General features: G+C 40.7%; 1 protein-coding gene across 3 annotated transcripts in view; it reads left to right on the top strand.

Annotated features, from left to right (window-relative positions):
* The window catches only part of NCOA2 (nuclear receptor coactivator 2), a 193,223-nt gene that overhangs the window by 161,309 nt on the left and 14,173 nt on the right, over window positions 1-17,741 (top strand). For all 3 annotated transcript variants that reach the window (XM_065628012.1, XM_065628011.1, XM_065628013.1), the window contains 9 exons: window positions 1,505-1,714; window positions 3,709-3,924; window positions 4,595-4,724; window positions 7,773-7,938; window positions 10,737-11,015; window positions 12,417-12,494; window positions 13,024-13,261; window positions 14,894-15,071; window positions 17,370-17,568. In XM_065628012.1, the coding sequence (XP_065484084.1) occupies window positions 1,505-1,714; window positions 3,709-3,924; window positions 4,595-4,724; window positions 7,773-7,938; window positions 10,737-11,015; window positions 12,417-12,494; window positions 13,024-13,261; window positions 14,894-15,071; window positions 17,370-17,568 (1,694 nt within the window). The remainder of the gene's footprint in view (window positions 1-1,504; window positions 1,715-3,708; window positions 3,925-4,594; window positions 4,725-7,772; window positions 7,939-10,736; window positions 11,016-12,416; window positions 12,495-13,023; window positions 13,262-14,893; window positions 15,072-17,369; window positions 17,569-17,741) is intronic.

Below are 17,741 nucleotides of genomic sequence, written 5' to 3'. Positions count from 1 at the left end.
TTTTGTAGGATCAGTGGGTGCTGGCAAATCTGCCCATGTAGTAACTTACTCATCTGTGTGATTTTTCAAACTTCTGGGACAAACTGTTCAGAAATTGTTGCTAAAATTCGGCTTTGGTTAAATCCTTAGACTTCATGATGCCCCTAAGCTTGGCAAGGTCATTTTTGTCTCATAATTAAGTTTTATTTGTGTGTTTGAATGGACAGTCAAGACAAAATTTTGACCTCACGGTTAGGAATTAGGTGTATGTGATGTGTTTCCTACACACATATATAAGCAAATTCACCTGGCAAAGAATTTACATTAAAAAAATAAATAAATACAATGAGTTCCTGCGGTCTGGTTTTATAAAATAAGAAGAAAAGTCAGAGACCTTTGTAATATGTTTCTGTACTTTTTAACAAGCTCCATAAACCTCATCTATGTTCTCAAATTCAAAAGTATCACTACTTTGATCTAAAATAAGAAAGAAGTTCTTTAACTTCTTTATAATGTGGCAAACATAAACATGCAGAAGTCACTTTAAGGATACCGTGATATCAGAGCTTCTCCTAGGGGAAGCTATCAGGAAATATTGTGAATAATTTCACAAAAATGTTTAATTTATTTGTATGTATTTTGCTGGTATGATTGGAAATGGAATCATAGGCACAAGGTCAGTGCTTGATTCATATTTGAGGACTAGTTGTGCACATAGGGGATGCTTTCATGCATTGGAACATTGCCCAGGGACCAGCTGAGCCAGATGCTTGCCCGTTATGAGCTGCAGCTCACTTTTCTGAGTCAGTCCGCAGTTTTCTTTGTAGAGGTTGATTTTAAGAGCACAAAACACCTCAACAAAAGAAAATAGTTATATAAGGGTGACAGTAACCATGAAGCATGGTTCTGTTTCCCAGAATATTACAGTGGCACAGCTCTAATTCTGGACTGCTTATTTGCTGTTGCTGAATCATGGAAGTATTCATTTTTATTAATGACAAAAACTGCAAAAAAAATATTTAAGAGGGAGATGTAGAAATGGGGCTACAGGATCTGATATGGACTCAACCTGTCCTTAATTTTGGTAACTCCTTCAGGGGCACAGCTTATCCAGAAAAACTTGCGAAACTGAGGTAATTCCTAGCAATCTGCCTCAGGATGACATCTGTGTGCAATTACAGTCCTGCTAGATATAAGATTAACTGACTGTAGTATGCACATTGCATAGTGATACATATTGCTGTAGTGGCTCTTCTGTCAGTTAAATGGCACCATTTAAAGTTTTAAAAATATATATCATCTCTCTTTTAGTGTCAGAATGTTCCATTTTGAAATTTACATAAAAATGTCAAGAGGGGATGTTTCTCAGACAGATATGGAGTGGGTAAATTATGCAGCATTAAATAGCTCAGCCCCAGAGCTTAAAGTGTGTTTGGGTTCATTCTTCTTTTTTTTTTTTTTTTTTTTAACAAGTAAAGTTTCCATTCTTGTAACTTTGCTTTTTTTCTTTGCTCCTCCTGTCTAGCTTTTAATAACCCACGAGCAGGGCAACTGGGCAGGTTATTACCAAACCAGAATTTACCACTTGACATCACACTGCAGAACCCAACAGGTGCAGGAACTTTCCCACCCATAAGAACAAGCAGCCCCTATTCAGTGATACCTCAGCCAGGACTGATGGGCAGGAATGAAGGCATGATAGGAAGTCAAGGAACCTTAGGCAACAGTAGCACAGGTAAGATGACTTTCCATGTTTTTTAAATATACTTGAGTGACAGACTATAGCATGTGTAACTTAAGATCGGGGTTATTACAAGTACAGGTTATTATAAGTAATTTCCAAAAAGTCTGGAAATAATTGTGTTTCATGGGCTGCTATGTATTGGCATATTTATTTTGAACTTCTGTTTCAGCTCTTTATGCGCTGCTTTTCACCTACCTGAAAACTTCTAGATGAACACATTGTACTGGCAGTTAGAGTCTGTTCACATCAATGTTCCAGATTCAGCTGAGGCTTAGATGGGTAAAGATTCAATCTCTCTGCCTCAAAAAAGCAAATGAATGAACCACTTCTCTGTAGAGGTAGTTCTTTCAAAACAAAATTGTCTGCAATGCTGTTATCCTCATGATGTGTATCTCTACAGACCTTGGTTTTGCCCTCAGTTATCCTTTATTTATTAGCCTTAGTTCTCATTTTAAATTAAAGAAATGCTGATGTTTTCATCATGTTCTGAAAAAACTTTTTGGGAACCATCAGATGTTGCAGTAGTGTTGCCTCTTCTCATGGATTATGCCTGATCTGTGGTGCACTGATTTCTTCGTGTTGCCCTGTTATGCAAAGACACCATAGGAGGTTTCACAAGAAAAGCCTAGCTGACTGACTTATTTCAACTAGTACATAGTCTGAGACTGTCCAAGTGTGCAACAACTGCTAAAAACTCTGAGTAAACAAATGGGTATTGTAAGTCCTTTCAGTTAGCTATTCACTGTCAACATTTTATATTTAGTTTGCATCAGCATTAAAAAAGACTTACTGCCAGACACTGAAATATCCTATTTAAGCAGTTTAGAGGTCAACTTGTAGTCTTTCAAGTGTCCTATTACTTTCATGTTCTGTATACATATTAGAGGATATTATTCATCTTATGTATACAAGTTAGAGAGTATTATCTGTGTTCCTGCCATTTGCTCTAGCACACCACATATTTCAGCTGATAGAATATGTACACAAATAGAACAAACCTGAGGATGTAACACTGAAGCAAATTTTGTACAGCAGCTGAAACAGCGGCCCTCCTCAGAGGGCTTTTCTCCTTGGTTATACATCACCAAAAATTGCACTGAGGAGTAACAATTATTTGTGTGGCTTTTAGTATTCGTTTAAGTATGTTGCAAAATGCAGCTGGAGAGACCAGTAGTCCAATCTGAAATCAGTGTTTTGTCTGCTCTCTTGACTGTATAAAATGGAAATGTATAAATACTGTGAATGTACATCAGGGGGTTTGTGTTGGGGGTTGGTTGGGGTTTTTTTGGTGTCTGTAAGAGTGTAGTACTCTATATATTCCAAGTGTAAATAAACTGCATCAGTTGTTTACAGTAGATGTAGGAGGACTTCCCCTAAAATAACGGTAATGAGCTTCACCATCTATCGGAAAGTTCCTGTGAGTAATTTCCCTGCACTGTATATTGGTTTGAAATTATCTGGGTGAGCCTTGAAGCTAAGAATGCTCTAGGTTCTGAATGAAAGGACTCGCCAAAAGATGTTTGCAGATTGCAAATCTAAATTCAATCCTTCTAATTTGTGAGCGTGTGTAGCGATAACGTGCTGTTAGTCAAGTCTTCATTCTGACTTAGCACTTGGAAAGTAAAGCACTGACACACACATCAGCAAACGTGATTCATTTCCTGAGGAAGGAAGTCAGGGCTATCCACACACCCGCGGCACCTGTTGCAGACTGCATGTGGGAACACTTACTCTGAACAGCGTTTCGGAAATGATAAAAGGATCTTCCTCATGTTAAATGTATAATAATCTCCAGTCCCTTGACTAAGCAGCGTAAGGCATCATTCTGTAGCTTTGCACATCTGGACGGGCAGCTGTGGTACAATGTACTTTGAGTGAAACTGCTGCATTTTCGTTGCTAAAAATGCAGCTCATCAGGCAGTTGTGATGCTAAAGCTGTTCCGAATCATGTGCCGGTGCCTGAGTCTGTTTGCCTTTTTGTGCAGGAATGATGGGTGGCAATGCCCCTCGGCCTGCCATGACATCTGGAGACTGGGGAAGCCAGGCTCCTGCTGTGAGGGTGACCTGCGCGCCCACCGCGACTGCCATGAACAGGCCAGTGCAAGCGGGCATGATCCGCAACCCCACGGCCAGCATCCCCTTGAGACCCAGCAACCAGCCTGGCCCCAGGCAGATGCTTCCATCTCAGGTCATGAATATGGGTAAGTCCTGACAAGTATGGAGCTGTGCCTTTTGGCATGTGCTGGATTGTCGAAGATGAGGCAGGAAGAAAAAAAAAATTAAGCAGAAAGCAAACAAACAGATAAAAGAATCACTTCAATTAGAGATTTGATGAGAAGCGTATACCACAGTGAAAGTTTCCTGTGGAAGTGGGAAGGAAGGTGTGTAAAACATTAACTTTTATAAATAACGTATGTATTGATATGAACAATTCCTGCTACTCTGTAGCTCCACAGTGGCACGGCCAAAGAAAGAGAGTATGAAGTTGCTCTTCCTCATTAAAAACTGCAGGATTCTTTAAAAGGGAATGCTGGCAACACGATCATTGGGTTTGGTCACTGTTAAAGCAAGTACATTATGATATCGACTCTATATACTGTCCTTTTCTTACGCTTATCTTACTATTTTTTGCATCTCTGATGCCATATCTGCTGTTTCATTCTTTCGAACCCCTTCCAGAGTTCCCATGTTATTTTCTCAAATTTTAATAGCCATTTATTAACAAGAAAAAATTAGGCTTTTAAGTGGAATGTTACTGAAGTCTTAATGTTTTTGTTTGCTTTTACTGCAGCATAGATAATTCAATGGAAAGAATTAACGTGGAAGTACATTCTTTTCCCAAAAGTTACATGGTTATTTTTCCTTGATTAGGGCCATCCGAACTGGAGATGAACATAGGAGGACCCCAGTACAGCCAACAGCAGGCACCTCCAAATCAGACTGCGCCATGGCCAGACAGCATCTTGCCTATAGATCAGGCAACTTTTGGTAATCAGAACAGGTGAGTCTTAATGTCACATCAAAACATGGAGAGATTTTACAGGCCTATATTTTATAACACCTCACAGAAACAAAATTCTAGATAAAATATTCACCAAATATACATCCATTTAATGCTTGTAGTGTTTTATACTCATTAAATGTGTACATGTTCCAGTACTACTTCTAAATGCTCTCTTTGCCATTTAATGTGTTGGAAGTATTGGAAGTTCGGTATTACTATGAATGCTGCCAGTGCTTCAGGTAGTTGCACCATTTTCACCTCTCGAGCATTAATGTGGCCACGATCCGTCTGGTTTTGCTGTTCTTATTATTGATAATTGGACTTAACATTAAGTCTGGAAAAATACCAGGACCATTGTAGTTATAACATAGCTGTCTTTTCCTGCAGCGAGGTAGTGTTTTAAGTAATGCAGGACACAGTTAATTTCTGGTTTTTGGGGGGTTTTTTAATTGACCTAAATTCTAAAGTCAAGGAAGGAATGATGAATTGGAAGGAGGCCTGTCTCTTCCCTAAAGTTATCTCCCTCTCAAGTAAGCAGAACCACAACTTATTAACTAATATGTAATATATTAGCTTTACTCATTATTAAGACATTTAAATAATGCCGTAACTATGAAAAGCAGTTTACACTTCTTAAAAAAAGAGCTAAATCTTCTTCAAAATTTTGCAGCTTAAATTAGAGAAATTGTATATACGTATGGGCTGTATAAGTGATATAAAATGGACAGATAAAGGAGAAAAATTGAAATATTTTGAACTGCATAAGTTGGGATATTTTTCAGTAGTAAATGAGAGGACTATTGTAAAGAAAATGAAGAGGAAGCAGTTGGAAAAAAGTGTGTTTGAAGAAAGGTTTATCTTCAGACTGCATTCTTTTAATTTTCATTATCAAAGGTTGTCTGAAACTATTATCAGTAAATTTAAGTGTGTAATTTTCTCTGTTACCTTTCTAACTTTTTCAAGCTTTTCAAAATTTCCTGGTGCTAATTGTCCCCATGTCCATATACCAGAAGCACTGTTTGCATAACTTAATTATTCACTATAAAATTAGCTCTGTAAAATAAAATACAGAACCATGTTTGGTCAGCAAGCCAGGCAGAGAATTCTTCCATTCTGTTCCCTTTGCATTTCTTATAATTTCCTTGTAGCTGAAGATGGTGATAAAATTCCCATTGCATTGAGTCTGAAAGTAATCATATTTTGATCATTTACACCCAATCTGAGATTATGAATTGTTTGATCCTGTCATTTAATCCCTGAGATTTGTATTTTTATAATCTGATTATTGTCATGAATATTAAATTTTATAAAAGTTAAATGGTCAGTAATTATTTTAGCAAAAAATAAAACATTTTCATTGTGGTATATAAAAGAAATAAGGGGAAAAAAATGAAACCAACAACAATGAAAACACACAAAAAAACCCACAAATGCAAAAAAAGTAATTGTCATTGCTTAACATACAGAATTTGATGAATGTTTTAAACTTTTTCTTTTCTTCTGTATTCATACCCATTTACAATTTGAGGGAGGTTTTTTGGCTTTTTTCCAAATCATAGATCCCTTCTTATAAGTCATCTTTAAAGTTTGCAAGCAATTTGGTTCAAAGGTTTTTTTTTTTTATTTTGCTCTTCCCTTTTACTGGTTTATAATTCCATCTGTGAGAGTTATAGAGACTTCTATATATGTGAGATTGATTAATACTTTGCGATGTTTTAAGGGTGCATCATTTATGCGCTTATTTTTATTTTTACAATCCAGGATCTAATTAAAAAGAATATGTTTTCGTTAGTTTTCCTGCTTGCCATCCTTTGATTTTTTTCCCGTGTATCACCTGACGATGCGGCTCTTTCCTTCTGCTTTGCTTTGACATAGAGATTAGACTTCCATGGCAACCATATATCTCGTTATGGAAACTAACTACACAAACATGTTTCTTTGTTTTTCCAAACAAACATGTAAAAAGGGTTCACATGTAGTGCTGCGTCCTCCCTCCATGTGTGACAGCTTTTGTTGTCTCTGAGTAATTATCTGAGATGAGATTCAGCCATGATGTGCATATTGTAGCTGCCCTTGCAGAATGCTTTGCTCTTTCGATTTTCTATTGTAATGCTGTAGCATTGTGTGTGAAGTAGGGCTTGTGTGTGGACTCTGCAAAACAAAAATATGTCATTTGGCTTCAGAAAAGATGTTATTTCAGATTTAGTTTGTTTCTTGGTAAGTTTTGTCCTTTGGGTTTAGAATAAACCTTTATTCTGCCTTTGTAACTGTAAGCATGCTTTGCATACAAATTCAGGGGTGCGGTACGCAGGATTTATAGAGCCAGAACGCTCTGCCTGACAGTATCCAAATTCTTGCTGACACCCTTCTGAGGCACATAACCAAGTGCATAAACTGGTACTCAAGTGTGCAATTCCATAAGATGGGCTGAGCTGATGCAGTGTTTTGCTGCAAACAAAAAGGCAAATGTCCTTTTCTCCCTGCTCCCTTATGCTTCTGGTGAGCTCTTCCAGATGTTTGGTTTGTGCAAGCTCAGACACTCCTCAGACCCCTCTGTGACCTCCTCGGACCCCTCTGTGACCTCCTCGGCTCGCTTAGTCTGATAGAAAACCAGTTAAGAGGAGTGTCTGTGGAAATCAGTTCTTTTTCTACTTGTGATAGTATGCTTAGTCTATCATCTAAAATTCAAAATTGCGATTAGTTAAAAAAATATTTAGTCTTCTGTGTTCAGTGACTATATTCTGTACTGAATTCTCTGCTCCTCTGTTAACCCTGTAATAAGAAACCAGCACTCAAGTGTACCTTTGGCATGCTTGCCTACTTGTTGGATACACCTCGCCTGTAAGATCTTAACAGGCATTAATCATGCTCTTTAGTTTTCTTTGGGTAGCGTAACTTTCATCCAGAATAATTTTCTAAACCAAATTGGCAGCGATTAAAATAATTTCTGTCTCCACTTTCTAGTTCAATTTGAGTACTAATCCTCTGATATTATTTCTTGTTTTTCAGCAGCTGTTTGCCAACGCTGTGTTCATGTTTTCACAGGCAACCGTTTGGCAGCTCACCAGACGATCTCTTGTGTAATCATCCTTCAGCAGAGTCACCAAGTGATGAGGGTGCTCTCCTGGATCAGCTTTACATGGCATTAAGGAATTTTGATGGTTTAGAAGAAATCGACAGAGCTCTAGGAATACCAGAACTAGTTAGCCAGGTATTCTAGACATTGCATTGCGTGTTTTGGTTGCTGCATTTAAAGGATGTGTTGTCAAGGTGGAGGTAAAATGCATGTTGAAGAATCACAGAATCACAGAATGTTAGGGATTGGAAGGGACCTCGAAAGATCATCTAGTCCAATCCCCCTGCCAGGGCAGGAACACCCAGATGAGGTTACACAGGAAGGCGTCCAGGCGGGTTTTGAATGTCTCCAGAGAAGGAGAATCCACAACCTCCCTGAGCAGCCTGTTCCAGTGTTCTGTCACCCTCACTGAGAAGAAGTTTCTTCTCGTATTTAAGTGGAACCTCTTGTGTTCCAGCTTGAACCCGTTACCCCTTGTCTTACTGTTGGTTGTCACCGAGAAGAGCCTGGCTCCATCCTCGTGACACCCACCCTTTATATATTTATAAACATTAATGAGGTCTCTCCTCAGTCTCCTCCAAGCTAAAGAGCCCCAGCTCCCTCAGCCTTTCCTCGTAAGGGAGATGCTCCACTCCCTCCATCATCTTTGTGGCCCTGCGCTGGACTCTCTCCAGCAGTTCCCTGTCCTTCTGGAACTGAGGGGCCCAGAACTGGACACAATATTCCAGATGAGGTCTCACCAGGGCAGAGTAGAGGGGAAGGAGAACCTCTCTCGAGCTCCTAACCACCCCCCTTCTAATACACCCCAGGATGCCATTGGCCTTCTTGGCCACAAGGGCACAGTGCTGGCTCATGGTCATCCTGCTGTCCACCAGGACCCCCAGGTCCCTTTCCCCTACACTGCTCTCTAATAGGTCATTCCCCAACCTATACTGGAACCTGGGGTTGTTCCTGCCCAGATGTAAGACTCTACATTTTCCCTTGTTATATTTCATTAAATTTTTCCCCGCCCAACTCTCCAGCCTGTCCAGATCTCGCTGGATGGCAGCACAGCCCTCTGGCGTGTCAGCCACTCCTCCCAGCTTGGTGTCATCAGCAAACTTGCTGATAGTACACTCAATTCCCTCATCCAAGTCGTTGATGAATATATTGAATAGTATTGGTCCCAGAACTGACCCTTGAGGCACTCCACTAGATACAGGCCTCCAACCAGACAAGAAGGGGATTATAAAGCACTTCCTGCAAGCTAGGATGGAATTACGTATTTTGGTGGGAGTCCATCTAACGGCTCAGTGTCACCAGAAAACCTTCCTTCGGCCCCAGGTTTAATCTTCCTCCCTCTCCCCTGCCACCCTCACTTAACTCTCCTTTTTGTGACCTGTGCTGAGACACTTCACTTTATGCAACTAACCTGAGCTAAACAAAAAAATTAACAAGCTTCTGCTTATCTGGTGGTCAAAGGAACAGCCGTATGGGAGAAAAGTAAGATCACAGCCAGCAACAGGTTATAGGAAAGAAGATAAAAGAATACAGAGACCTAGGAGCAGAGGAGCAAGATCAAGACCTTTGTGGGATGGGAGCAACAAGCTTTTGCATGAGCAAACCTGTAAATGTGTAATTTCACCCATAGTTTTTCCCTTAGTTGATCAATGTGTGTTAAGGGACAAGTTTCACCTGAAACAGCTGATTTCATTCCAAGCACTAAGTGTGGTTAAAAAAAAATGGGGGGATGGAAGTTAGTGCTTGATGTTTCTGGCATCAAAATTGCATTTCCAAAAACAGTTATACATGTCTCTGTAATGATTTAGTATTCTCAGGCAAGCCTAGAATCCATATTGCATTTCCCAGCACTCATCAGTGTCCTGAGCATAACTTCTCAACTAGCTCTGCATTTTAAATATGAAATAGGACCAATGAAATCCTGCTTTGGACATGAGAAAACTATCTCCAAGCCTATTTGGTACAACGCAGAACTCAGTGAGGTGTTAATCTGGAGACAGAATTTATTGATGAACTTTAATTTCACCGTGTGAAACTTTTATGCAATTTGACATAGCTTTTGGGATGCCACCACCAAAAAATATGGATGTTTTATTTCAGACGAAGTGGTAAATACCTTTCTATTTAATTCATATCTCAGTGGAAACAGTTAAAGAACTTTGCAGATAAGAGAACTATTGCATTTTAGAACATGTTTTAAAATAGCCATCAAACATTTTATAGGAGCCTAAAATCTTTTTTTCATGAGGGCACTGAAATTTAGATTAACTTGATTTCCAAGGTCAGTGTGGAATAAGCTATAAAATTATTCTGGCTAGAGCAAATCCTGGAGGAGTATCTAGAATGGAGTTTAGAATTGTGTTAGCTTTTTTATGCTAATGGATAATCAGTTTCTGTGAAAGTGTCCTGAAAGAATTAGGCACTCTGTTCACGTTAGCTTCTGTAATAGTTTCAGGCATCTTTATTTGAAGTCATTATTTTGTTCAAAGATACTGATAAAAATCTACTTTCTTATCCTTATTCATTTGTAACATCTTTGAATTTGTCTCAGATTCAATGGCAAAAATATGCTGGCATCACTTCATTTACAGACTTTCATGTAGCATTTGTCATTTCAAGTTTTTATTCGTTAGCAGAATGATACAATGGCTATGTTAAGAACATGACAAATATTGTGGGTCTTAAAAAAAGCGGGGAGAAGGGGAGAGGAAAAAGGAAAGGAAGAATTTGTCTCGATGACTGTTTTTACCCTCAGAATACACATCTTTTTTTTTCCAGTTTTATATATAATTAAGAAAATTTATGTCATTTTCTTTTGAAAAATGTTCACGTCCTAGAAGGATGGTTTTGCAGGGTGGCTGTATTAGTCTCATATAATCCTGTGAAAAGCCACATCCCGCCAACTGTTTCTGTTGTTTCATGTCTCTCCGCAGAGCCAAGCTGTCGACCCAGAGACCTTCTCCAGCCAGGACTCGAGCATCCTGATGGAGCAGAAGGCTCCGGTCTTCTCACAGCAGTACGCGGCGCAGGCTCAGATGGCACAGGGCAGCTACGCGCCCATGCAGGACCCGAACTTCCACCCGCTGGGGCAGCGCCCGGGCTACGCGGCCCTGCGCATGCAGCCCCGGCCCGGCCTGCGCCCCACCGGCATCGTCCAGAACCAGCCCAACCAGCTGCGGCTCCAGCTGCAGCACAGGCTCCAGGCACAGCAGGTACAGCCCTAGCGGCACCCTCTGACTGCCAGCTTGCTCCAAATGGACCCAGTCTTAATCATGTACCGTGCTTTATCATAGTCTAATTCCATTTTTAAACCAGAAACGCTAGCCGCAGTGAGTGTTGCCAAGACAGCAACTTGTGCATTCTCTTGTTTATCTTTTTGGCATCTTTGTACTATTCTTTCTATAATACTGCGCAAGAGTGTGCCTGGTATTGAAGCTTAGGTTTCACTGCTTCTTTGAGCAATGCTGCAGTGGTCTTTTTTGTTATATAAGTCTTTTTCTGTTTGTTATATCTTGACCCTTACAGCAGTCTAAATGCTTTTGTAGAATCATAGAATAGTTCGGGTTGGAAGGGACCTTCAGAGGTCATCTAGTCCAACCCCCCTGCAATGGGCAGGGACATCTTCAACTAGATCAGGTTGCTCAGAGCCCCGTCCAGCCTGGCCTTGAATGTCTCCAAGGACGGGGCATCTACCACCTCTCTGGGCACCCTGTGCCAGTGTTTCACCACCTTCATTGTAAAGAATTTCTTCCTCATGTCTAGCCTGAATCTCCCCTCCTTTAGTTTAAAACCATTACCCCTTGTCCTGTTGCAACAGGCCCTGCTAAAGTCTGTCCCCATCTTTCTTGTAGGACCCTTTTAAGTACTGAAAGGCTGCAATAAGGTCTCCCTGACGGCTTCTCTTCTCCTGCTTGTTACCTACATCCTTTTATTTCCCTTGGCCTAGGTGTACTTTTGAGGACCATTTTAATTTGTTGTTTCTTGTTCATAGTACTATAAGTAAGATACTAATGCTTTTCTAGTGGAGGAGGAAACATCACAGGATTGGGAACCAACAGCTTCTACTTTGAAGCTGTGATACCTTAACACTAACACAGGGTGCCCAGAGAGGTGGTAGACGCCCCCTCCCTGGAGACATTCAAGGCCAGGCTGGACGGGGCTCTGAGCAACCTGATCTAGTTGAAGATGTCCCTGCCCATTGCAGGGGAGTTGGACTAGATGTCCTTGGAAGGTCCATTCCAACTGAAACTATTCTAGAATCATTTCTGTCTTCAAACATAAGGCTAGGGTCTAATGAAGAGGAAACATCAGCAGTCTAGTCCCAAACTCAAAAAGGAGCTATAAAGGCAGCGTGTTTGGTAAACAGGTTAATGCATGTGTTGTTATTTTGTGGTATACTGTCTCCTTAAGAAACGGGATTCCATGAATGATAATAGGACTTGAGCAGAAAAACTGGTCCCTGGTTGAATATGTAAAACTAGGTCCTCAAACCATGTGATCAGGAAGTAGATATATTAATATATACCTCTGTATATATAGAATTACCCTTTTCTGTTTTTCCTTCTTAACACTTTTGTGTTTTCGTGTTGGGTTGTTGGTTTTTTTTCCTTTAGAATCGGCAGCCACTGATAAATCAGATCAGCAGTGTCTCCAATATGAATCTGTCTTTGAGACCCGGAGTGCCAACACAGGTGAGCAAAACAGTACTTTAAAAATTATCATTTTGTTTTCTTGTTTCTCCCTCCAGTTAAATACGGTAGTAATGCTATGTAGTAAATACATACATTACATTCTAAAGCTTGAATACAAGTAATGCAGTCTGTATGATAAGAAGTATTTTACTGTTTTATTCCTGAGAGTCTTTCCTATATTTACATGTGGTGGATGGTTGTTTACCAGAGATATGATATAACAGCATTTTTAACCAAGCTTCTCATTTCCGAAAGATGCATTTTTTTAATGAGCTACTCTATTTGCAGTTACAAATCACTGCAACATTAAACACTGCTATTATTTCAGTTACTGACTCTTTCGCTGTTGGAAGTCTTTCCCAGCAGAAGCATTAATTAGATTATTTTCTCCCATTTAATATTATTGTTAATTGTGTGCTGGGGGGAAGAAAAGAGCTAGAATCTTCCTGATTGCCGCAGTGAAGATGCCTCCACTGGTCAGATTACCTTAGAAGGGGCTGTTGATATGTGGCGGCGGTTCTCCCTGCAGGGCCCTATCAACGCGCAGATGCTGGCGCAGAGGCAGCGGGAGATCCTGAGCCAGCACCTGCGGCAGCGGCAGATGCAGCAGCAGCAGCAGCAGGTGCAGCAGCGTACGCTGATGATGCGAGGACAGGGCTTGAACATGACTCCCAGCATGGTGGCTGCCGGTGGCATTCCAGCAACCATGAGCAACCCACGGATCCCGCAGGCGAACGCACAGCAGTTTCCGTTTCCTCCAAACTATGGTACTGGTTCCACCCACCCTCCCAGTGTGTTCTGGCAATCCTAGCTCCCCAGTATCCTCCCCTGTGCTGGGTCCAAGCCCCTCTCCCACAGCCCCTTGCCCACCTCCCTGGGAATGATGGGAAACATGGAGCTTCAGGCCCCTTGACAACATGGTACCTTCCACTTTCCTGGCTCTGGTACCGTGTATTCTCTGAGCACGGCTCTTTTTTTGAGCAGAAGTGTGATGTGTGTGTTTGCATATATCTATACATATAAACACCTACAAATATATATGCACACAGGAACATGTATATGTGTATGTATTGGCTTGATGGACTGAATTTTGACTGCCCTCAACAAACCAATATATACAGTAAAGAGTGTCAGTGAAGAAAAAGATATATATTGATGTTGGCCAATGGCATAAGGTGACGAGAAGCTTCATCAGAAGAAAAGCTGTACATAGTCCTTTAAATGATTTTTATATTGGTGGGGATTTTTTGCATTTTGGTAATGAGATATTGTTGTAAGTATCAGGTAGATTCTTTCCCCAAAAAGGTGATTCTTCCTGTGTACATTATAATGTAAAATTAGCGACTAACTGTCGCGTTCAAATAATACAAATTCATTTCAGATTAGGTATTTCCTTCCCTGTCCTTAAATGTATGTGTACTATTATAGCTAATAAAATTTTTTAATATATTTTACAAAGCTGTATACTGCTTCGCTCTGGGAATACATGGCGCAGTTACCTCCATGCAGTTGTTGTAATACAGCTTCTTTATAAGTATTGTATAAGTTATATTACGATTATATTAAATAATATTTAATGTGCAATTCTGCTGATACAACAGATTATGTCCATCTAATTCAAAATTCGCTATCTACTCTTATTGATCTGTTATCCTTTGCACCAGTAAGAAGTCACGCAGACAGCGAATGTAGCAATATATTTCGTACCACCTAAGTCTTATACCAGCATTAGGGGTGGCTTGTTTCTGTTGAATATGCTGTTTGTGATGAACTTAAACAAAACCAAAATTACTTGGTTTAAAACAAAATTTCTGCACACAATTGGTGTATAACAGCTTAAATTAGGTTTTCTTTGCATCTAGATATTTTTTTGGTTTTACAAAGTCATTAAGTGCTTGCACAAAATGTCGGTGCCTGTTTTTGCAGGGACACAGAAATAGCGATACTAAGGTTCTAGGAACTTCAGAAAAAATTGAAAATTATAGCGTAAAAGTTAGAAAGGTGGTGCTATGCAGTAAATGGGTCATGCATAACTTTCACCAAAAAGGATTTATAGACAGAAGCAGAATGTTTTATTTCTTGTTTTGAATGCAGTTTCTGGACAAAAAAAAAAAATTCACTTAACAGCGTTTTTCTTTTGGTCTGTAGAGAGGAGAGACTGCTTGTGTGATTGGGACACACAGATAGCCAACATACTTACGCAAAATTTTTTTTTAAGGTTATACATAAGTATTAGTTGATGATGTCTTGCTTTTAATCTAGATCCCACACTAAGACACAAAGTTATAGCTTCCACATGCCATAAGTAGGACTGTGTAAAGACATGTCTGCAGCTATGAGTTCTTGGTTTGTTTTAACTTCGAATGTACAGTGGCTAAATTGCTGGTTTTCTTCTTCAGGTATAAGTCAGCAGCCCGATCCAGGCTTCACAGGGGCCACCACTCCTCAGAGTCCACTGATGTCCCCAAGACTGGCTCATACGCAAAGCCCCATGATTCAGCAGTCTCAGGCTAATCCTGCCTATCAGTCCTCTACGGAAATGAACGGGTGGGCACAAGGGAATATGGGCGGAAACAGGTAAATCCAGAACAAAACCAAAATGAACATGCAGAGTAATGGGGTAATTTATGGTCTACGCTTATTTATGGAGTTATTTATATGTAGTTGTTTGCTTGGTTTTTTTGTTGGTAACTTTCTATCCTGAAAGTGATTTCTTTTCAATTTGGCTTGACGAGTTGGTTTAAATTCTGACTTCATACGAGGCAAAGTGAGTGCATAGCTAAAAGACCTGCATCCACACAATGCATTGCTTTGTCTCTGATAACTGATAAACCACTATATGTCCTTAAGAAGCACCTCTGCTGCACGGTGAGCTCTAGCCCATAACGTTTGTGTGGATGCACTTCTTCTGCATACAATTTCCATGTGCTCCCACACTGCTTTCCACACGGCTGGATCAGCTGAACCAGAGCCTGTACGTTCCCTACTGCTCTGGGATTGCAGTGACTGGATATCACCTCGCACTTTAAACACTGGAGTGCAACCAGGTTCAGTCCATTAGTGCTTGCACATTCTGGGGATCAGCATATACCTGTCATTCTCCGAGAGCATTGTAGCATGCCTCCTGCATGCTGTCACCTTTTCAGCTAAGGCCAATCTCCCAGTCAGTAGAGCTCCAGTATTGAAATATTGTCCACATTGAATAAGTTGGGTGTTGAACACTATCAGTAGGCAGCAACAAGCTTCCAGATGGCAATGATCTGTGCTTTTCAGTGGAAGACAGGAGGGGAGCTATCAGGTTGGCGTACAGCCTATATCACTTGACACTGGGATGCACAGTTGTCTCTAGCACAGTGCTTTTGTCATTCCAAAGTTCTCAGGCTGCTCTTACTATCCCAGCCCAGCAACACATCATTTTCTTACCAGTTGACAAAGATTTAATAAACCCAGAAGAACAGTATTTCTGTGATGAGGCTGACCCAAGTTCCCCTTAAAGCAACTGATTTCTCCCTCGTCCTCGTCCTTGCCCATGCCTCTTCCTCACTGTCTTCCTGAAGAACCTGCAGGAGCCATAGCTACTGCTGTCATGGCTTCTGCTGGAACGACAGCAAGGGTAGCTCGATAAGATTAATGGTTGGCTTGCTAAACCGCAGCTCCACGCACATGGAGACATGTCAAATGCGTTTACACAAGCCACTGAGTATTCACAATGATCTGTAGTGTACTGTTTCAGCCATCCAGATAACAAATGAAAAATGGGGTTAGGTGGCCTGAAAAGACATGGAGTTGGAGGGAAGAGAACAGTGGGATTTTCTGAGTTTGGTCCTGTGCCCAGAATGCCGTTGCACTCCACCAAGTCTCACAGTGCACAGCAGTCGCGTAGAAGAGTACCCAAGTGCAAGGTTGAGCACTAACCCTGAGAGATTCCTCAGCTGTGGGAGCAGCGCTTCACAGAGAAGTCAGCCACTGATACAGAGGTGGTTACTGTGTGCCACCTGACACGCAGCAGCCCTTCCACGGGATTTCAGTCTAGCGCAGATCCTCCGAACAGACACATTGTCAGCAATTCCTTCATTGACTGTTGGATTACACTCCAAGAGTCGAAAAGCCTGATATGTAAACAGTGAAGTGCCTTCTGGGAAATATAAAAAAGTTTCTCATGTGACTTCCGACATAACGAGAAGGAAGATACTATCCAGAAAGCTCTTGACATGGAATAAAATCTGGGATGAGATCTTCCACAATTAGTCCTCCTTAAGTTGTTCTGGCCTTAAGGGAACGTAGAGGGTAATTGTCTTAGACTTTATGTTGGTTCTTACAGTGCCACATTTTCAAAACCTGATGCCAAGATTTAGTAAATGAACTTCTGCACAATTGCATGTCTATATTTGTGAGCCCACTTGCCATATTTGCATGTGCAAATCTGGTATTCATATGTGCAAATAGCCTCTTTTGCAAAAAGGTGTATTAGACCAGATCCAATACCAACTCAACAGTCCTGTGCTGTGCTAACACTGAAAGGAGAAAAAGTGATTTTCCTTTCCTTCCAAAAATTACTTTCCCAAACATATTTAAAATATATACAAAGTCCTTTTAGACACCTAATTGGCTGTTACTGCACACACATAACAGATTTGTACTCTGCCATAGTTTCACACGCAAAGGCATGCATTTTTGTGCACAGACATGGGACCTTAAATGTTGAATATCTATTCCTTAGGCATTAATGTAGCTGAAAACTGGTCTTTCCTTTGAAGTTGTCATAAATGACAGTATGTAGAAATTCTAGCTTAAGATATATTGAAAAGAGAGTAGCTTCTTAGTGGCTTCAGCATTCTAAGTCTGACACATTGCTTTTTCCATTCCTTGCTGTAGCATGTTTTCACAACAGTCCCCACCACATTTTGGGCAGCAAGCAAGCACCAGCATGTACAATAATAACATGAACATCAGTGTATCCATGGCAACCAACACAAGTGGTATGAACAACATGAACCAGATGACAGGGCAGATCAGCATGACCTCAGCGACCTCTGTGCCTACATCAGGGTTGTCCTCCATGGGTCCTGAGCAGGTGAGAATTTAAGGACTTGAGATGACAGCTAGAGGATTTTCTTTGACTTTCAGTAGTTTTCCAGGTCCGCTGCGTTGGGCTTTTAACTGCTCTAAGCCATTATGTTTCTTTTACTAGTTTTCTTGAGAAATGATAATGTTGAAAAGGCTTTGTTTTTAGCTCTGCACTCAGAT

This window comes from Caloenas nicobarica, chromosome 2, assembly GCF_036013445.1.
Source record: "Caloenas nicobarica isolate bCalNic1 chromosome 2, bCalNic1.hap1, whole genome shotgun sequence".
NCBI lineage: Eukaryota > Metazoa > Chordata > Aves > Columbiformes > Columbidae > Caloenas > Caloenas nicobarica.
The sequence above is the reverse complement of the archived record's forward strand: the minus strand, read 5'-3'. Positions and strand labels throughout refer to the sequence as shown.